This window comes from Nerophis lumbriciformis, linkage group LG38, assembly GCF_033978685.3.
Source record: "Nerophis lumbriciformis linkage group LG38, RoL_Nlum_v2.1, whole genome shotgun sequence".
Lineage (NCBI taxonomy): Eukaryota > Metazoa > Chordata > Actinopteri > Syngnathiformes > Syngnathidae > Nerophis > Nerophis lumbriciformis.
In genome coordinates, this window is record NC_084585.2 from 16,462,808 (window position 1) to 16,482,886 (window position 20,079).

At 40.7% G+C, this 20,079-nt stretch overlaps 1 protein-coding gene across 1 annotated transcript in view; it reads right to left on the reverse strand.

Moving 5' to 3' along the window:
• Nucleotides 1-991: 991 nt before the first annotated feature.
• Nucleotides 992-20,079, reverse strand: part of eif4enif1 (eukaryotic translation initiation factor 4E nuclear import factor 1) — a 32,856-nt gene continuing 13,768 nt past the window's right edge. Inside the window, exons 6-20 of the mRNA XM_061932498.1 lie at nucleotides 16,512-16,786; nucleotides 15,958-16,165; nucleotides 15,693-15,850; nucleotides 13,459-13,597; nucleotides 13,211-13,384; nucleotides 12,771-13,042; nucleotides 9,608-9,682; nucleotides 9,313-9,499; nucleotides 8,147-8,235; nucleotides 7,853-7,989; nucleotides 3,375-3,456; nucleotides 3,177-3,294; nucleotides 2,790-3,098; nucleotides 2,544-2,711; nucleotides 992-1,901 (exon numbers count right to left, since the gene is read on the reverse strand). Of these exons, the coding sequence (XP_061788482.1) occupies nucleotides 1,714-1,901; nucleotides 2,544-2,711; nucleotides 2,790-3,098; nucleotides 3,177-3,294; nucleotides 3,375-3,456; nucleotides 7,853-7,989; nucleotides 8,147-8,235; nucleotides 9,313-9,499; nucleotides 9,608-9,682; nucleotides 12,771-13,042; nucleotides 13,211-13,384; nucleotides 13,459-13,597; nucleotides 15,693-15,850; nucleotides 15,958-16,165; nucleotides 16,512-16,786 (2,579 nt within the window). The 3' untranslated portion in view covers nucleotides 992-1,713. The remainder of the gene's footprint in view (nucleotides 1,902-2,543; nucleotides 2,712-2,789; nucleotides 3,099-3,176; nucleotides 3,295-3,374; nucleotides 3,457-7,852; nucleotides 7,990-8,146; nucleotides 8,236-9,312; nucleotides 9,500-9,607; nucleotides 9,683-12,770; nucleotides 13,043-13,210; nucleotides 13,385-13,458; nucleotides 13,598-15,692; nucleotides 15,851-15,957; nucleotides 16,166-16,511; nucleotides 16,787-20,079) is intronic.

The following is a 20,079-nucleotide window of genomic DNA, read 5'->3' on the forward strand; positions in this document are numbered from 1 at the left end:
GATATGTATAGCAAGTAGTGGACATATAGAGAGAGAGATCAGAAAGTATAAGAAAGTGTCTACATTTGATTGTTTACATTTGATTATTGAAGTTGCCTGGAGGTGTACTTTTATCGCGGTTTTGAAGGAGGGTAGAGATGCCCTTTTATACTTGTTGGGAGCGCATTCCACATTGATGTGGCATAGAAAGAGATGAGCTAAGACCTTTGTTAGATCGGAATCTGGGTTTAACGTGGTTAGTGGAGCTCCCCTTGGTGTTGTGGTTATGGCGGTCATTTACATTAAGGAAGTAGCTTGACATGTTGTATACTTGCATGTTCGAAATAAACTCAAACTGAACTGAACTGAACATGTACTTCGGTATCAGGTGATCATTTGTCAATTTAAATAGTCCCGGAAAAATTAAACCTTGGAAACATTTTTTTTCCACCATTCAAAATTATTATCGAAACAGTTATACTTAGAAATTATTCAGTATTGTTACATTTAGAATAAGGCAGTGATTCTCAAACTGAGGTACACGGGCTTCATCTAGTGGTACGCCAAAGAATCACTGGATTAAAGTAGTGTTTTTTTTTTCCTATATTCAAACACGGTGTTACTGTTCAGACTTTGTGTAATGGTACAGAGGCCAAAACGATTACATACACTTATTAAACCCGCTGCCTTGTTTATAATTTATACTTAAAAGTTACTCGCTACTATATCTGAATGAAGGTCATTATGGTGGTACTTGAATAAAGTTTGAGAATCAGTGGGATAGGGTATTTGAGAGCTTACATCAAATACTGACCTTTTCCAAATGATAAACATTCTTAGATGCCGATCTAAATATAGTCCACAACTTGAATTCACTCATTCAGCATACTTACATTTGAGGTTCATCTGGTGTCATTGTAATAATTGGGGTCCTCTTGATTAATGTAATGTCATACACATTGTCCAATTAGAGACCAATAAAGGTGGCAGAAAAAGGAGACAAAACACTTAATTTATACCAATGATTTAGTCACAATTTTATTTAAGTCTATATGTGCTTTATAACTTAATAGCACAAAAAATAATGTCCCCTACACCTCCAAAAATTGTGATCCTGCCTCTTCTTGTGGCAGGTTGATGGGAGAGGACCAAGTTTCAAAGGAAATTCAAAACAGTTACACAGAAGGCACAACCAGCAGTCTCGGAGTCGTTTCGAAATGATCCAGCTCGTCACATCTAGAGAACAGAGCCAGGACCAAGGGAAGTGTACACAGCATAATCACCTCGTCCATCACTTGCAGTAGCTCTCAGTGCAGTTCTTGAGGGGGAAAATGAAAGTCAAGGAGAAAGAGTGCTACAAGCTCACAGTGACTGTCTTTACAGCATTTACACTGCACAATACTTTCACCTCCTCTATACCTAGAAAAAGAAAGCATTGCTATATACAGGGGGACCAAAATAGTTCCCATCATTTGTACAATTGTGAATATACATAACTTACTCCCAAGTTTACTACTAGAGTCTAATACAAAAAGGAGGGACAACAAAATAGTCACTTAGCTGAAGGAACAAATCTTCCATTTTCTGTTAATCCTAAAGAGCTTGGAGTCAAAAAGACAGTGCAGGTGTGTGCAGCATCTTTCAAATTAAAGTTCACATTTTAAATGCATTGATCAGGAAAAGTAAATGGGGAAAGGTGAAATAATATTTTGCAGTCCACCTCTGTTCATTTTCTTATGGCCGAAACTCCAACTCGTCTACACTTATGACCTTAGCTGGCATGGAGGGGAGTTGTTGATCCAGCACGTCTGAGCCAAACCACTTAGACAGGCCTGGAGGGGGGCTCCTGCCGTGCCGCTGGGGACCATTTGTTCGATGGGGCCCTTGGCTCTGAGACTGTAAGCCCGGGATGATTGGATGCACTGCAAAAGACCACCAAGGTTTAATGCCACAACCTATCCATTGCTGATGAACAAGAATGACAAAGACAATCCCTTACACTCAAGACAGTGCAGCACCAGTGGAAATGTACTACAATCAAGTTTAGTAAGATGACTAGCATGTACATGTTCATCAGTGACAAAACAGGCAGTCATAGGAGACAGAGCTGCAGATCAATGTCGCAAGATAAGGCGTGCAGTTTCCTTTTCTCACCGCCAAGAGGCGGGGGCGTATGAGAGCTGGCAGGTGCTTGTGGCTGCCAAATTTCAGCAGCAAGGCACAGCTACGAAGGCCAGGAAATGTATAACAAAATAGCGGCTGAGAGACTAACAAAAGTACAAGACTTTTACAAAGCAACAGAGATTTCTCTGTAATGAAATATAAGCACCAACTTTTTAGACAAATAGGTAAGAACACAGTTTTATCAAAATAAAATAAATTGAATTGGGTATTTGAAAATATTTTATTTTATTTTTGTTACTCCTAATGTGCATTAATGATTAGAGCACAAACAAATTACAATTAAAAAAAATAATAGTGCCTAACCAGGTATGAACCTCATCACTGATTTTTAGAATAAACCTCATCCAGATGACACTTTACCAATATTAGATTTTGCTCACTCTGTCTCTGCTGCTGAAGTTGCTGCTGCATTACTGCCAGCTGCATCTGACTATTTGCTCTGGGAGGTAGAAGCGGGTGCCCTCCTGTTGCGCTGAGAGGGTACATCGGTTGGCCAAGTATTGTAGGGGGCAAGCCTTGAAGTTGTGCAAGGTCATGTGGATATATACCTGGAAATACGGGGCAAGAAAAAGTTGTAGCAAAGTTTAGATTACCATTTTAAGGACCAAGAGAACGCTTGGCATTACCTTGGACAAGTGTAGGTGCTAGCTGCTGCGGTTGAATTCCCTGTGCAAGCATTTGTTGAACCACATTGGGGTGGAGCTGGGGAGGAGGGCGCACCATTGGTACATGGGATAGTAGTGGTACCGGGTAGATAGAACGAGGGAAAGTGGAGGATGGTCCTGGAAGTGTCGTGGTAGCTGTATGATGTCCAGCAGAAAGAGGTCGGAGTCGCTCCTGGTCCTTGCTTGCCAAGCTCTGAGAGGTGGAGTTCATTCCACCAGACTGGGCATTATTCCTTTCCATTGCATCCAGGTGTAGATTAGGAGAGTTTTCTGTCATGAAAGGTTTAAAAACTTCAACATTCAGACATTCAAACATGAACCTCTAAAGGCCAACAAAAGGTTCTATACCATCTTGTGCTGCTGCCTCCTCTTTGATCTCCGATCGACCCGAAGGATCATCTTTGCTTTTCTCTTTAGTCGCATACATTTTGCGTATCACTGATGTAGGCGTAAATGATGGAGACAACTAACAAAAATAAGAAAATTTCATCATTTTGTATTTATGGGACAAAAAAAAAGTGGGCTGGGTGCAAAGAAGTTGCTTACCATACTGGTGACGGCATTGCCAGGTGAACTTCTTCCTGCGGGCTGGGCACCTGGGCCAGGTGAGCGGTTAAGTCGCTGTGGACTGATACCAAAAGCACATTACATACAAGTTTCTCATTAAAACTGGGTGTTCCTTTGCCGGTTACTACAGTACCAGTGCATTGTAGATTTAAAAATAGTATACATTTTTTTTTTTTTTTGGATCAATTTAATAGTTAAAGTTTTATGCAGTGAAGAAGCTGCTTTGCCCATGTGACATACATGGCACGCTATTTATTGGCTGAAGACAGCCCAATCACAGAATAAAGTTATGTCTTGGCAGCTGTTTCCATCAGGTGAGTTCCATGTAAACGGTTTTAGTGGGAACATTAGAATTTAATTGAAGCCCAACAATGTATTTTAAATGTTCTACATCTTTCAAGCTTCTGGCACAGAAACCAAGCCCTAGAAGAAGCTGCTTACGGCTATAGTGTCTTTTGAAAAAACCGTGCCAACAACTTTCCATGTTGAGATTCGTCCTGCAAGACCCCCCCAAATATGTGTTTTATACTGTGTGGGCCTTTTATTTTCTAAAATTGATAAATGCCTCTTTCTTCTGGTTGAGTTTGAGGCGCATTTACACATGCTGTTGGGCAGTCTCATAAAAAAGCACAACAGACACCCTTCTGTTGTCTCGAACTCCAGGTTCATTCAAAACTTCTAATCGTATCACATTTCAATTCAAAACAATATTGCTGAAAGTGTTTAGTTTGGTTTAAAATCCTGCTGTAATACAGAAACACAACTTAAATTATTTTTATTAGACTCTGGTGGCTGAGCTGCTTGTGCTTTTAGATTTGACAATATTCTTTTGTCCTGCCTAGAGACAGTTGGAGGACTTAAATGCATTAAACTACATTGGTTGTAGTGTTACAGTACTAAATTGAGGGGTCTTTTTCAGTTAAACTTGCATCTAAACAAGTCCCCCTTGGCTGTGGAGTGCCCCAAGTTTCAATTCTAGGTCCTGGATCTAAATCAGATGTCCATTTTCTTTATGTAAGTGGAAAAACAAAGTTATAATGGTTTTGGGTTTTTCATTATAGGTTAGTTTTATTTTGTTTTGACTTTTCCCCTTCTATTTCAGTTAATTTTAATTAGTTTTTAGGGCCGGTTTATTTTTTTCTAAATGATTAATTTTAGTTTAGTTTTTCATACTTTGGGTTGTTTGTCAGGTCCAGGATTCAAAAGAGTATTGTGTAACAAAATTCAAAAGATAACATTTTAAAATATTAATTTTCTGTTGAGCAACCAACCAATCCGAATATAATAGACTCAGAAAGGCCACTTTGTAGCGTTTAGCCTGCTTGTGCGATCTTCTCAAATGGACTTCAGATTGGTGTTTTGTTTTCCTTTGAGTATTCCACATATTCGTTAACCCGTTTCCACCGCAAAGTACTTACTTTTTTCCTTATCGCTGTCATATTCAAAGACATCTCAGCAGACTGCCACATTCTCCCAACTTTTGTCGCTATTTTGGAAAGTAGAGTGATGATGGCAAACCGACTCTAAACGAGAAGTGATGGGCCCTCTGGTGCCGTATGGTGCTGCCAGATCATGAAAAATTGCTGAAGTGAAATTACCGTAATCGATTTCATATTAATCCGAAATCGACAAAGATGAAAACGAAGGGATTGTTATCTATAATTTCAGTATAGTTTAGTTTTGTAAACACAATACAGTTTGTTAGTTTATCTTAATTATACTTATTTATTTCAATTAACAAATATGTGTTTTTCAATTCTAGTTTTTGTCATTTTGTTAATTTTCGTTAACTATAGTAACCTTGCTGAAAAGACAACTGAAATTGTGACTTTCGTGGAGACAGACCTCACTGGCAACAGTGCGCTAGGTCAGGGGTGGGCAAATATTAAAACATAATTGAGCAAAGATCGGTTTTGAGAATCGCCACAACAAAACTGATTCTAGACTTCGAGGCACTGGCAACATTGGGTGATCAACAACGCTGCTCCCACTTAAAGAGATTGTAAGTATTAACCCTTTAATACCATTTGTATGTTTCTTGATATATTGTTGAAAATAGATGTATTATGATTAAAATAGCCCACGTTTGAGAAGTATACTCTTTGTTCCAACAGATATATGCTTTGAAATGCATCATGTGCTCGCCCGGCCCGTCTGTCTGTCTGTCAAATTTCCAAAATCCAATGTGGCTCCTGAGCAGTGTTGGGACTAACGCGGTGTCGTTCTTCTGAATCTTCCTCTGTCACAAGCCGGAGAGAAGAAAAGAGGCGCGGTCTATGTGTGTGTGTGCGTGGGTGTGGGGAGGGGATGACGCACACACGCAGTTTGATATATGAAACAAAAAAAAAGTTGTTGGCACGTTCAGTCCACACACAGCGTGGTCATGGCGAGCGGAGTAACGGAGGAGCTTGAACGCCCCCGCCATTGAATCGGTGTGTTTATAAGTGCAGACTCGGTTGTGCAAAACGAGGGTTTTAAAGACATGCTGAACGTGCTTGAACCACGTTACGACATCCCGTCGCGCACCCACTTCAGCAATAAGATTGTGCCAGATCTTTATGAGCAGGAGAAGAAAAAAGTTGTGGATGAACTATCCCGAGCATCATCTGTTGCGCTCATGACAGACGGGTGGACGTCCAGCGGAACTATAAGCGCTCACTTCATCACAGCAGACTGGGAGATGAGAAGACACGCCCCCTCTACGAGAGTCACCTTGCGCAGGTACTGACACAAGCAGTGGAGGAATGGAAGATAAAGATATCCCAGTCACACGTGATAATGCCAAAAATCAAATAATTACAGAGAATGAGGCAGGACTGGGACCACAGATAGGTGCTTTGCACATGTAGTGAATTTGGCATCACAGAAGGGAATCTCAGTCAATAGGATGGAGCGCCTCTTTGGGAGGATCAGGAAGGTTTCTTACTTCCACCCAAGCACAACAGCTGCTCATGTGCTTAAGACAAAGCAAGAAATGCTAAAGCTGCCTAATCATAAGCTCATACATGATGTCCCAACGATGTGGAACTCCACTTATGATATGTTGGAGCAGCAGGCAGCTATATACTCTGCATTGACCCACAACACCCTGAAGACAAATGTCACCCTGTCTGATGATGATGTGAGAGTGGCAGGTGAGGTCCTCCAGGTGCTTAAACCCCTCAAAAGTGTTCCATCTCTACTGAGCACTGAAACTTCACCATCTGTATCAATGATCCTGCCACTGAAAACAAGTATTCTACAATCCATGGCTCCAAGTGTGGAAGACAGCAGCATCACTCCAGATGTCAGGCTTTATGTTTCAAGGAAGATGATGTGCCTTCTTATGTTGCACTTTAACTTGTTTTTTATTCATGGTCATTGGTCCAAGTTTAAAGAAAGGAGGAATGCCTTTTTATGTTGCACTGTTTTTCATTAATTATGTTAAAAGGAAAATAAAAATGCATGTCAAGTTGATCAACAGATTGTATTATTCTCCAGTGCAATAACAGTACTGAAATGAAGGCAAAAAGGGCATTAATGGGAGCTTTAAAAAAAAAAAGAAGAAAAAAAGAACTAAATAGTTACTTTTCACAGTAACGCATTACTTTTTGGTGTAAGTAACTGAGTTACTTTTGAAATAAAGTAACTAGTAACTGTAACTAGTTACTGGTTTTCAGTAACTAACCCAACACTGCCCCTGAGCCAAAAAGTTTGCCCATCCCAGCTCTAGGCCCTCTATCTTGACTTCCATTACTTTGTTCCGCACTCGAAATAATCCAGTAGTGATGTCGCTACTGTGACATCTAGGCTAATAATTTAGAATCATCATTCGTGAGTACTTATACAAAATGGAACTGCCATGTTGTCCTGGGATCCTTTGTGACTTGATGTTTGAGTTGTCACTGTGCTCTTGAGGTAATTTTTGTAGGCCTCCCTCATCTAGAAACGTTGTTTTCTCCATTTGTGGATAATGGTTCGCTGGAGCCATAAAGCTTTAGAAATGGCTTTGTAACCCTTTCCAGACTGATATATGTCGGTAACTTTATTTCTCATCTGTGCTTGAATTTCTTTGGATCGTGCAATTTTGTTTCAGCTTTTTGAGATCCTTTTGCTGTCTTAATTTTGTCAAACAGATTCTATTTAAGTGATTCCTTGATTGCACAGGTTTTGATGTAATCAGGTATGGGTGTAGTCAGTGAAATTCAACTCAGATTTCCAAAAACAATGATTCAACAAGTGAGAAATAACTTTTTCACATATAGATTTTCCCCCTAAAAAATTAAATCATCAAAAAAAACTGCATTTTATGTTTACTTCGGTTATATTTGTCAAACAATTAAATGTGTTCGAAGGTCTTAAACAATTATGTGGGGAATATATTCTGGGAAAAAAATAATTTGAGAAGGGGGCAAACACTTTTTGACGGCACTGTAAATTGTCTAAAGATATTTTTAAAGCAAAAACAAAAATCTCACCGATTTCGAAAACATGTGTCCTGTGGCAGCCTGTTGTAGCCAGACTGGTATTGGTGGTGTGCATGTAGTGCAAGATCCTGTTGAAATGCTAGTGCCTCCAGATCTGCATGATTCACTGGCATGGAGAGCGCCCTCATCTGGTAAAAATTAAAACATGAAATTACTGAAAGGTGATTGTTCAGGTTGGTAGGTTTGTGGATACTACAACCTGTAAGTTGATAAACTATCAAGTTCATGTTCTAAACAGATTGTTCTTTTAATGAATTCCTCCACCAAGAGTAAGAGTCATGCTACCTGCTGCTGGGCTGCAGATACAGGGCTGACAGACCGGTGTACATCAGCAAATTGTTCAGGCGTCATGGGTTGAGGACCAACAGATAAGCCTTGGGGTACCAATAGGAAAGAAAAAAAAGACAAGAGATTCTGCTCGTTTTAAACATAACACGACAATGCTAAACAGGACAATCAACTTAAAAAAACTTCTCGTTCACAAAAGGGCCAGACAACTTAGGACAGGGGTGTCTAAACTTTTTCCATCGAGAGCCGGCTACTGAAAAATGAGAATGCAGGAGGGCCACTTTGAATAGGTTTTAGCATATTTAATGTACAAAAAGTATCAATGTACATCAGTATACTGTATGCTAAGCCATTTAAAAATATAGTTTAACTTGTGTTACATTTATTATTCTGTACCACATAAATAATAAATCAATTTGCTTAACATACTTGTTCGTTGTGTGTTTCTTTTAATCACTTCAAGGTTTTGGAGGTAACGTTAGGACTTTGTCTCATTTCTCTATACTGTTCTTCATGCAGTGTCTTCAAGTGACAGAAGAGATTAGACGAGTTCAAGTCACTAACAATGACTTGCTGGCGGCATGTTTTACGATTTGGCCGGCGTATAATTTTTTTCAATCCAAATAAAAGGAATTCCTCTTCCCCTCCTTACGGCACTATTTCCTCTTGATTGGTTGGTTTGGCTTCCGTTGTGCTCTCTGTTACATTGACATTCATGCTGTTGCCAGCTCTCGCCGCATGGATGTATCAGTGGCGTTCTTTCAGGTTACGTAAAGTAGCAGTGTGCTGCAGTTACTTTAGCCACAGCCTAGATGTTAAAAATTACGGAAAAAATAAGCGAAAAATGTAATGATAGACATTTTCCTGTCGTAATACACTATGGATCGTAATATAGCACAGCACTAGCTAGCTACGGCGTTTGTAAAGTGGAAAAGATGATGCTGCATTACCAGCCTTTTATCATTGGTGAAGAGTCTGGCTTTTATCAGGACAAACAGGTACAGTTTGTCAAATCCAACTTTGAGTCTATCACCTACAGGTGTACACGATCTACAGTTATATCTATATATACAATCAGTATTGGTCAAAAGCAGGAAGTCATTGGTATCTGCTTGAAAACAATTGTGCATGCACATTAATTTAACCATTTATTGGAAGATTACCTGCTGAATGCTGTAACCGACTGTTGAAGTAGTCAGGTGAGAGTGCTCGCTGTGGAAAGAGAGGTGGGGATGGAGGCTTGTGCAGCAGGCCATGTAGAGTGTTGGGAGCCGGTGGAACTTCAGAGTTGCCCAAAAGGTTGCCAAGTAGTGTTGGTGAACGACTACGAGTCGGCCCTCCAAGGAGCTCCTACGATACAACACATTTTCAGGTAAATACTACACCCAAAACCACAGAGTCATGTTTGAGATATTTAAAGAGCAACCAATTGATGTTAAACATTCTGACTTGGAATACCTGGAATATGTTTTTTGGCTGCTGTGGAGGCATCTTAGCTTCAGTTCGGGACACCACTGACTGGTCTGAAGGTGGCTGCAAATACATGCAAGACTGAACATTTTAGCTTAATGCTTTCTTATTGAATTGTTACTAAAACGGTTATACATGTTCTGTCGTCACATTGGGGGAACACATTAACACTGAAACATGACCAGTCTAATACATTGGTATCTCAACTTTAGTGTTTTAAGATGAGAGCGGTCTCTCGGCTAATTGTTATGCTTTAAGTTGCAAGCTGAAATTTGAATTACCGGTACATGCATTCCTGCCATTAGTCGGCGTAGGGAATGTCACAGTGAATCTCTTAAAACATTTGGTCTTACTTGCTAGCATTAGCTTATAGCTAAAGATGGATATAACTGTTTTTCCACCTTGCAAGGAAGACAGTGGGTGTGATATTTATTAAATTAAAAAACAAAAACAAAAACATGACTGGGTGTGTAGCCAACTTGGTGAAGCAGTTGGAGCATAGCACTGCTAGTCTGCACCATACTGAAGCAGAATGAGTAGATAATGCCAGCCAAGGACGTTAAAATAATTTATCCATGAAAATATGAAGAAGCTGCTGATGGTGTATTTAACGGAGAAGCAGCTAAAAGGAGATACTGTAAAAGTCCGCTCCCCGAACATAAATGCTGTATATTATGACATAACTTCATAAAACTACTGTAGTTGTCCATATTACATTCATACAATGTCTAATCTAAAAGTGTTAATGTTTATTTTTAAAATACATGTTGACAGTCTAGGATGTACACTGCTTCTGGCCCAAAGTTAGCTGGGATAGGCTTCAGCACCCCCACGACCCTAATGAGGATAAGCGGTATATAAATTGGATTGATGTACAGTGTATCCAGAAAGTATTCACAGCGCTTCACTTTTTCCACATTTTGTCTTGTTACAGTCTTATTTCAAAATGGAAGTAATTTTTGTCCTCAAAATTCTAGAGACAATACTCCATAATGACAATGTGAAAAGTGTTTAAGTTTTACAAATGTATTTATAAAAAAAAATATATAAAAAAAAAAAATCCCATGTACATAAGTATTCACAGCCTTTGCTCAATACCTTGTCGATGCACATTTGGCAGCAATAACAGCCATTCATCCTGGAAGAAAACCAATGCTTCCCATCCATCCTGATGGAGCTTGAGAGGTGCTGCAAAGAGGAATGGGCGAAACTGCCCAAACATAGGCGTGCCAAGCTTAAGGCGTATTCAAAAATACTTGAGGCTGTAACTACTTGCTCAACAAAGTATTGAGCAAAGACTGTGAATACTTATGTAAAAGTGATTTTTATGATTTAATACATTTGTAAAATTGAGGTATTGTCTAAGATTTTGAGGACAAATTAATTGATTCCATTTTGGAATAAGGCTGTAACATAACATGTGAAAAAAGTGAAGCGTTGGGATTACTTTGCGGATGCACTGGACTACGGTACATTTACACTGCAGGCCAATATGGCCCAAATCAAATTTTTTTGAAAAATAATTTTTATCCAGCTGATTGTTTACAAAGTAAAATGTGATCTTCAGACTCCAGTATAAACTTGCACAGGCCTCAATGTGGCCCCAACTTCACTTGCATGCGCAGTTAGATAAAATAAAAACAAAAGGAAGTTGACCAGATTCCATAAATGAACAAGGAATTCGCTACTAGTACAGAATAAAATAAGTCGCTGCACCCTAAATTAGTGTTTTTTTTTTTTTACATGAAAATAAATTGATATATATAGTGCAATATATTTGGGATGGTTCTAATCTTTTTTATGGCTTTTAAGTAGAATAGGCACGGACATCAGCGTGGATCTACGTTAGCTTTATTTTACGACTTACACAATGTACCTAACATGTAAGCAAATACGCCACAGAGTATGTTTCGGTCCTTCAACAATCGGTATTTCTTTGGAATCAAAATATCCATCCATTTTCTCTCGCGTGTCCCTTGCAGGGTCACAGGGGGGCAGCTTATTCTAGCTGCACTCGGGTGGAAGGCAGGATACACCCTGGACAAGTCACCACCTCATCGCAGGTCCAACACAGACAGACATTCACACACTCAGGCCAATTCAGTGTTGCCAATCAACCTATCCCCAGGTGCATTTCTTTGGAAGCGGGAGGAAGCCAGAATACCCAGAGAGAACCCAACAGTCACAGGGAGAACATGCAAACTACACAGAAGAACCCCAAGCCCGGGAATCGAACATAGGACATTGTGAGGCACGAGCACTGAGCACTAACCACTGTTGCAACCGTGCTGCCTGGAATCTAAATATATAGTCACATATTACATGTATACTATTATTTGCGCATTACTGACCCAGCTGCAAAAAAACATTTAAAGAGGGGCATTACATTTTTCAGGGGGGCCCCTACCAATAACTGATTTCTGCCGCGTGAGTACACACTTTTCAAAGTTGCCCTGCTTGGTCTTTGTCCACAACTGATTACTACATGCAAGACAAACACTTACATTTGTGGTTATTGTAATGTTACGTATTTGAAATTATTTAAGCTTTTATCGTGTCTAAAAAAAAAAAATGAAGGAGCTGGCAATTTCTATGGTACTAATGAAATTGTAAAGGACTGTTGATCCACAGTTGAGGTGCTAAAACGTACGTTTAATAAGTGTTCCTTACTCATGCACATAAATAAAGTGTTTGGATGTATTCATTAAATCATTGCATTCTTGGTTGCCAAAAAGAGATTCAAAGTAATATTTTGATATTGACACATCTCATCTGTGCATAAGTTACTAGACTATCCTTAGGACATGCACACAAATTTGTCTTGTTTTTTGCGGTGACCTCATCTTGCGAGGAAAAGCATCTGATTGGCTGTCCTTCATAAATAACTCCCACCCCTCTTAAAATGTACGCTGTTGAAGAGCTATGATTGGTCATATTCCGAACTTGTCCTGATGTGGATTGAATCTCATGCGAAAATATCATATTTGAAGCACTGTGGAGCATTTAGACTGGCAAAAAATGTTTGATCTGTCACTTGAGGGCAAAAAAAAAAAAAAGTATGTTCAATTGTTTTGAGTTAAGAGCTCTGTCACCTAACCAATTTAGCTCATAAGTTGAGGTACTACTGTGCATGTATTTAAATGATACTTACATTGCTTGAGCTGGATTTTGGATGAGTTGGTAGAGTTCCACTTGCCTTCATGCTGCTGACCAGTTTATTAAAAGCGGACATGTCCGTGTCACGCCGGCGTGGGCGGACACTGGGGCCACCAGTCAAAGCCTCCTCTAAATGCTCGGCCATGAAGGGTGTCCCATTTCCTCTTTTTGGTGGGGCTACCTTTTGCACATTTGGTTGTGAGCATAGTTTCAGGCCCTTCATCTCCCCCTCCACCTCCTCCAGAGACAGCACTGCTCCAGAGTGAGCTATGGTTGAGATGATAAAACTTGATTAACCCCTGCATTAGGTCATATCGCTAACACCTAAGCAGTTAATTTATCTAAACCGAAAGTTTCCGGAGGTTGCAAGGTTATGGAAAATGAATAAAATGCATCATATTGTATTGTAAACAGCATTTTTTACATAATACTCACTGCTTTCCCGTAGGCGAGCCTTGTTGACAGAAAGGGTGGAGAGAAGAGGCTTTAGGTCTATTTTGGCCTTGTGCAGCAGTTCCAGTATGTCCACCTTCTCTTTGCCCTCCGATTGAATGGGTGTGAAGTATGAAGCGGGACCTTGACCTGAGGATGTCCCAAGGCCTTCAAGTCCTTTAGCGGAGAGAGTTGTGAGATTGAGATGGAAACTTGACTTTTCCTCCGCACTGGAACATAAGAAATCCTACCTGCTAGTTTTTCTAGCTCCTCGTGCGGAGTGGACCTCAGACTGCTTGAGTGGCTGCCCGAAGGGCTCAAGTTACTGGAGAACCATTGACTGAAGCGGCTTGCTGATACAGGTCCTTCCCCTAAAACATCCTCGATCATCTAAAAGACAGAAGGCAGAAAAAGTGGAGGAAAATAAGCCAAGTAGCAGCACACCAAAGGATGCAAGTGCAAAATAATGTTTTCCCTGCATTTTTTTAAATGTATAAACTCATATGTATTAATTTACTGCTCTTTCACAAACAAAATGGTTAAACTAACCGAATACATCTGAAGCCGCTCATCGCCATTGTAAACTAATTGAAAAAAATATTAAACATACCAGCTTTTTTTCAGATTTGCCATAGAACTGTTTTCTTGCAAAAGTTGCAGTGTGCTCCATATCAAATCATCTCTGCGAAAGCCAAATAGTTAACTTGTGCAGTGTTTTTGTTGGTCAGAATTGAGCAAACAGAAAAAAACATCTACAGTACTACTACTGTATCTGCGCAAATCTGTGAAAAACAGTGCCGACAGAGCAATAGTCTACAAAGAAAGAAGGCGATTGTGGCTTGCAAGCCCCAAACAGAATTTGGATATGAACAACATTCAAATTTGCTCGGATCATGTTTCATCTCATGTGTATGAATACATTTTTACCTGTTTGTGACTTTTTTGAAAACATATTGCTAATAAACAAGGACTAGTTTATATTTAAGCATGACAAGATGACATTCGCGAATCATCTTTGCTTTCCTCACCCTGACTGAGTGCTTACTGTATGCAATAATATGATTTCACTAGTAAACATGGGGCAGCACGGTGGTACAGGGGTTAGTGCATGTGCCTCACAATACGACGGTCCTGTGTAGTCCTGAGTTCGAGATCTTTCTGTGTGGAGTTTGCATGTTCTCCCCGTGACTGCATGGGTTATTTCCGGGTACTCTGGCTTCCTCCCACCGCCAAAAACATGCACCTGGGGATAGGTTGATTGGCAACACTAAATTGGCCCTAGTGTGTGAACGTGAGTGTGAATGTTGTCTATCTGTGTTGGCCCTGTGATGAGGTGGCGACTTGTCCAGGGTGTACACCGCCTTCCGCCCGAATGCAGCTGAGATAGGCTCCAGCACCCCCCGCAACCCGAAAGGGACAAGCGGTAGAAAATGGATGGATAGTAAACATTTCATATTGATCTCCTTCGGCAATTGGCGCCACTTTACCCTCATAACACTCCTTTGGGGGGTAAAGTTGATCTTTGTATAGTTGTGCAAAGAGTTTTTGGCGTTTCAGCATCATTTGACAAAGACTTTGGACTTATACATCATACCATTCATTCACTTTCATCGCCATGTTTACAAACAAGTCCTAAACACTTTATACGTTAATATCCACCGGCTTCAACCATGCATTAAATTGATCATTCTGGGGCCATAAACCGTTGGAACTTGCACTTACCCATCTTCTAATTTAGCTTTGCGGTGGGTTTTCATTAAGTTTTCCCCACTGCTATGCTAAGCTGTATCGACACACTTCTGTGTGCGCACAGCACACTAGCTGACGGTGCGCGAAAAAATTCTGACCGGACAGCACAGGTACCAGCATACTTTAGTTCAGTTTTGTAGTTATGTTATCGCATCCTGAAAAATCGAAACATTTAAAAACAAGACTGAAGTTCATGCATGATTGAAATAAAAGTAACGTAAATAGATCTTAAGACCTTTTAAAATCCCATTTAAAACCTTATGAGATTTTAGGAGGATTTTAGACATTTTAAGGCCTTAAATTCAAATTGTTGGATTTAAGACTGGTAAGACCTCACGGATAACCTGTAAAAGTAACAGGTCTTCCTTCACTTATCTTTGCAATTTTTTTTACGTATAAAATATAAAAATCGCAAATCGAACCACATTTTGAGATAAAAATTGCAATTAGGTTTTATCTCAAACATGCAAGCCACAATATACACATATATACATACACATGATTTTAAATGTGAAATAAAGATAACTTCGTCAACCGGTCATCAACAGTCAACCATTGAGTTGTGATGGAATTGCACTAACAGCATATTGTGGTGATATTTTGTAGCACATCAAACAGATACTTGGAGCCAAAGAGGAAATTAGGATGTGTAATTCAAAGAAAACTATCCCGTTTAGAGTAAAATAGATGCTACTCTTCTCACTCTCACAACCCCTGAGTGCACCCCAGTACTTACAGATGCCAATCCAGGCATGGTCTTCTCCAGATTAAAAAATTCATTGAAGTCAAAGTCTCCAGTTGACTGCTCTGTCAGCACATCTGGGTGAGGAACCTCCTGATCAGCTGTAGCACGCAGATTCACTTCTTGCTCTTCTGAAAGTCCATTGCACACCACTGATGCACAAAAATAAAACATGACTAATAAGCAACACCAACCCAGCAGCAGTCTTACAAGTCCAGTCACAAGAAAATTTAATTTTTTGAAATAGTTTTTAACTTGCCCTCCTTCACAGACTCTGTCCTCTTCCTTGAGCGCCTTGACTTGCTGCGTCTGTCATCTTCCAGTATTTTATCATCAAATCCAATGAGCTCGATGGTCTCAGACTGGCTTGTAGGACCAGCAGAGAACCACTCTGGTTCCTCCTCAGCATACGAGTCATTCCTTCTCCTTTCACTAAACACACGTTTGTCTCCAAAGTCTCTGTCTCTCTGACATAAAAAGAAAACCAAGGATGGAACATTGGTTTGATCCACATGATTCAAGGTATTCCATAGCTGACATGGAAAAATCAAGTTAGTATAAGGGATTCTTTAATTTCTGCTAATGCAAGATATGATAATACCTCATGGAAAGAAATGTTCAAGCACAAAGGAAGCAGTTTACCTTAACATGAAGGTGAAGGGCAAATTCATGCTGTTTTTACTTTAGCATTATCAACATAAACTGTCCTAAGATACCTGATGTGCACAATATTTTTACACTGAAGTGGCAATTATATGCTTAACCATGATGTCATGCAAAACTGATTTAACAATGAAAGCAATGCCAGCCAACCCTGAATCTTTTATCCTTGAAGTCTCGCTCCCGTTCCCTCTTCTCCTCGAGGCGGGCTTCTCGCTCAAAGGCTCGGGCAGCAATAATGCGGCCGCTTCCAATTCTGCGGGTCCCTCCCAAACGGAGACTCTCATTCTCCTTGTTTTCAAGAGGGCTGATTGGTCGGGAGGCGTGGACAGAAGGTGCAGCATTGCCTTGGCAGCCGCCCCCAAAGCTGCGACGCTGTGGGCTCAATATGACGTCCAAATCATCCTCCTTCAGCCGCTCACGCGGATCTGAAAAAAAACACAGCAAACTGGTTTCATTTCAGCTAACATTTTACAAAAGAAAAAAAAAAAGTTTAATTTAAAAGCAAAATAACTTTCAGATTCTTCACATAAGTTTAACCCAGTCTGACTGGTCGATAGCAATGTTGTATGGAAATCAAATGTAGTGTTGAGTGGAAGCACAGTATTGTCTTAGCATGAAAGAAATACCAAAAAAACAATAGAATGTTGCATTAACAGAATTTTCTAACTTTCTTGATCTAACTGCAACCTTAAAACCAGTTGCATAGGTAACTTAAAGGGGCTGTTTGCAGCACTTACACAGATGCCTGGAGGCTGCCAACGTATTTTACATATATCCCACCTTCTTACGGCTTCTCGTACGTAATGACAACTGTCAAACAAATGTGTTCTGTTAAACCACTAATGGTAACATAAGCTAGCCAATTGTTTTATTGTTATGTTTTGATTTGAGAAGCATTACTGTGAGGAAGTTGCAAACAGCACCTTTAAAGGCCTACTGAAACCCACTACTACCGACCACGCAGTCTGAAAGTTTATATATCAATGATTGAAATCTTAACATTGCAACACATGCCAATACGGCCGGGTTAACTTATAAAGTGCAATTTTAAATTTCCCGGGAAACTTCCGGTTGAAAACATCTAGGTATGATGACGTTTGCGCGTGACGTCAAGGGTTGAAGCGGAAGTATTCGAACCATTGTATCCCAATACAAACAGCTCTGTTTTCATCGCACAATTCCACAGTATTCTGGACATCTGTGTTGGTGAATCTTTTGCAATTTGTTCAATTAACAATGGAGACTGCAAAGAAGAAACCTGTAGGTGGGATCATGTATTAGCGGCGGCTACAGCAACACAACCAGGAGGACTTTGAGTTGGCTAGCAGATGCGCTACCGTGACTACAGCTTTGGCTTTCAAACATTTGATCGCTTGCCCGTACGTGCGTGCCGCTATGTGCATGTCACGTACGTAACTTTGGGGAAATATATGTTTCTTGCCGACTCTGATGGCGGCCAGGGTGTCGTCGAAAGCTACAACGCCCGCCGCCGCACCGCTGTCCTCACCTGTCTGGGTTGACTTCCTCCGTCTCCGGGCCGCCGACCGCATCGATGATCGGGTGAAGTCCTTCGTCGCGCCGTCGATCGCTGGAACGCAGGTGAGCTCCGGTGTTGAGCAGATGAGAGCTGGTTAGGTGGAGAGCTAATGTTTTTACCATAGCTCTGTCGAAGTCCCGTAGCTAAGTTAGCTTCAATGGCGTCGTTAGCAACAGCTTTGCTAACGACGATAATGCTGTGCCAGGCGGCACAGCATTAACCGTGTGGTTACAGGTCCAGAGTTTGGTAGTATTGTTGATCTTAATTCTGTCTATCCTTCCAGTCAGGGGCTTATTTCTTTTGTTTCTATCTGCATTTAAGCACGATGCTATCACGTTAGCTCCGTAGCTAAAGTGCTTCACCGATGTATTGTCGTGGAGATAAAAGTCACTGTAAATGTCCATTTCACGTTCTCGACTCTCATTTTCAAGAGGATATAGTATCCGAGGTGGTTTAAAATACAAATCCGTAATCCACAATAGAAAAAGGAGAGAGTGTGGAATCCAATGAGCCCGTGTACCTAAGTTACGGTCAGAGCGAAAAAAGATACTTTCTGCACTGCACTCTAATCCTTCACTCTCACGTTCCTCATCCACAAATCTTTCATCCTGGCTCAAATTAATGGGGTAATCGTCGCTTTCTCGGTCCGAATCGCTCTCGCTGCTGGTGTAAACAATGGGGAAATGTGAGGAGACTTTCAACTTGTGACGTCACGCTACTTCCGGTACAGGTAAGGCTTCTTTTTTTTTTATCAGCGACCAAAAGTTGCGAACTTTATCGTCGTTCTATACAAAATCCTTTCAGCAAAAATATGGCAATATCGCGAAATGATCAAGTATGACACATAGAATGGATCTGCTATCCCCGTTTAAATAAAAACAATTAATTTCAGTAGGCCTTTAAGGCATTTCCACCATTTGCAAGTTGGCAATGAGTACACACTGGTAAAATTAATTCAAGTTTTTTTAAAGGCCTACTGAAATGAAATCTTATTTAAACGGAGAGAACAGTTCCATTCTATGTGTTATACTTGATCATTTCGCGATATTGCCATATTATTGCTGAAAGGATTTAGTAGAGAACACCGACGGTAAAGTTTGCAACCTTTGGTCGCTGATAAAAAAAGCCTTGCTTGTACCAGAAGTAGCGTGACGTCACAGGTTGAAGAGCTCCTCACATCTGCACATTGTTTACACCAGCAGCGAGAGCGATTCGGACCGAGAAAGCGACGATTACCCCATTAATTTGAGCGAGGATGAAAGATTTGTAGATGAGGAAAGTGAGAGCGAAGGATTAGAGTGCAGTGCAGGACGCCAGGGTGTATCTTTTTTCGCTCTGACCGTAACTTAGGTACAAGGGCTCATTGGATTCCACACTTTCTCCTTTTTCTATTGTGGATCATGGATTTGTATTTTAAACCACCTCGGATACTATATCCTCTTGAAAATGAGTCGAGAACGCGAAATGGACATTCACAGTGACTTTTATCTCCACAACAATACATCGGTGAAGCACTTTAGCTTCAGAGCTAACGTGATAGCATCGTGCTTAACTGCGGATAGAAACAGAAGAAACATGCCCCTGACTGGAAAGATAGACAGAAGATCAACAATACTATTATTATTTGTACTATCAGGAGACACCGAACCAAACCCTGGACCTGTAACCACACGGTTAATGCTGTCCCGTCTGGCGAAGCCTAGCAATGCTGTTGCTAACGACGCCATTGAAGCTAACTTAGCTACGGGACGTCGACAGAGCTATGCTAAAAACATTAGCTCTCCACCTACGCCTGCCCTCATCTGCTCATCACCACCCGTGCTCACCTGCGTTCCAGCGATCGACGGCGCGACGAAGGACTTCACCCGATCATCGGTGCGGTCGGCGGCTAGCGTCGGATAGCGCATCTGCTATCCAACTCAAAAGTCCTACTGGTAGCCAGCCGCTAATACACCGATCCCACCTACAGCTTTCTTCTTTGCTGTCTCCATTGTTCATTAAACAAATTGCAAAAGATTCACCAACACAGATGTCCAGAATACTCTGGAATTTTTTGATGAAAACAGACGCTGTTTGTATTGGGACACAATGGTGTCTCAATACTTCCTTCAATCCGTGACGTCACGCGCAAACGTCATCATACCGAGACGTTTTCAGCCGGAAGTTTCCCGGGAAATTTAA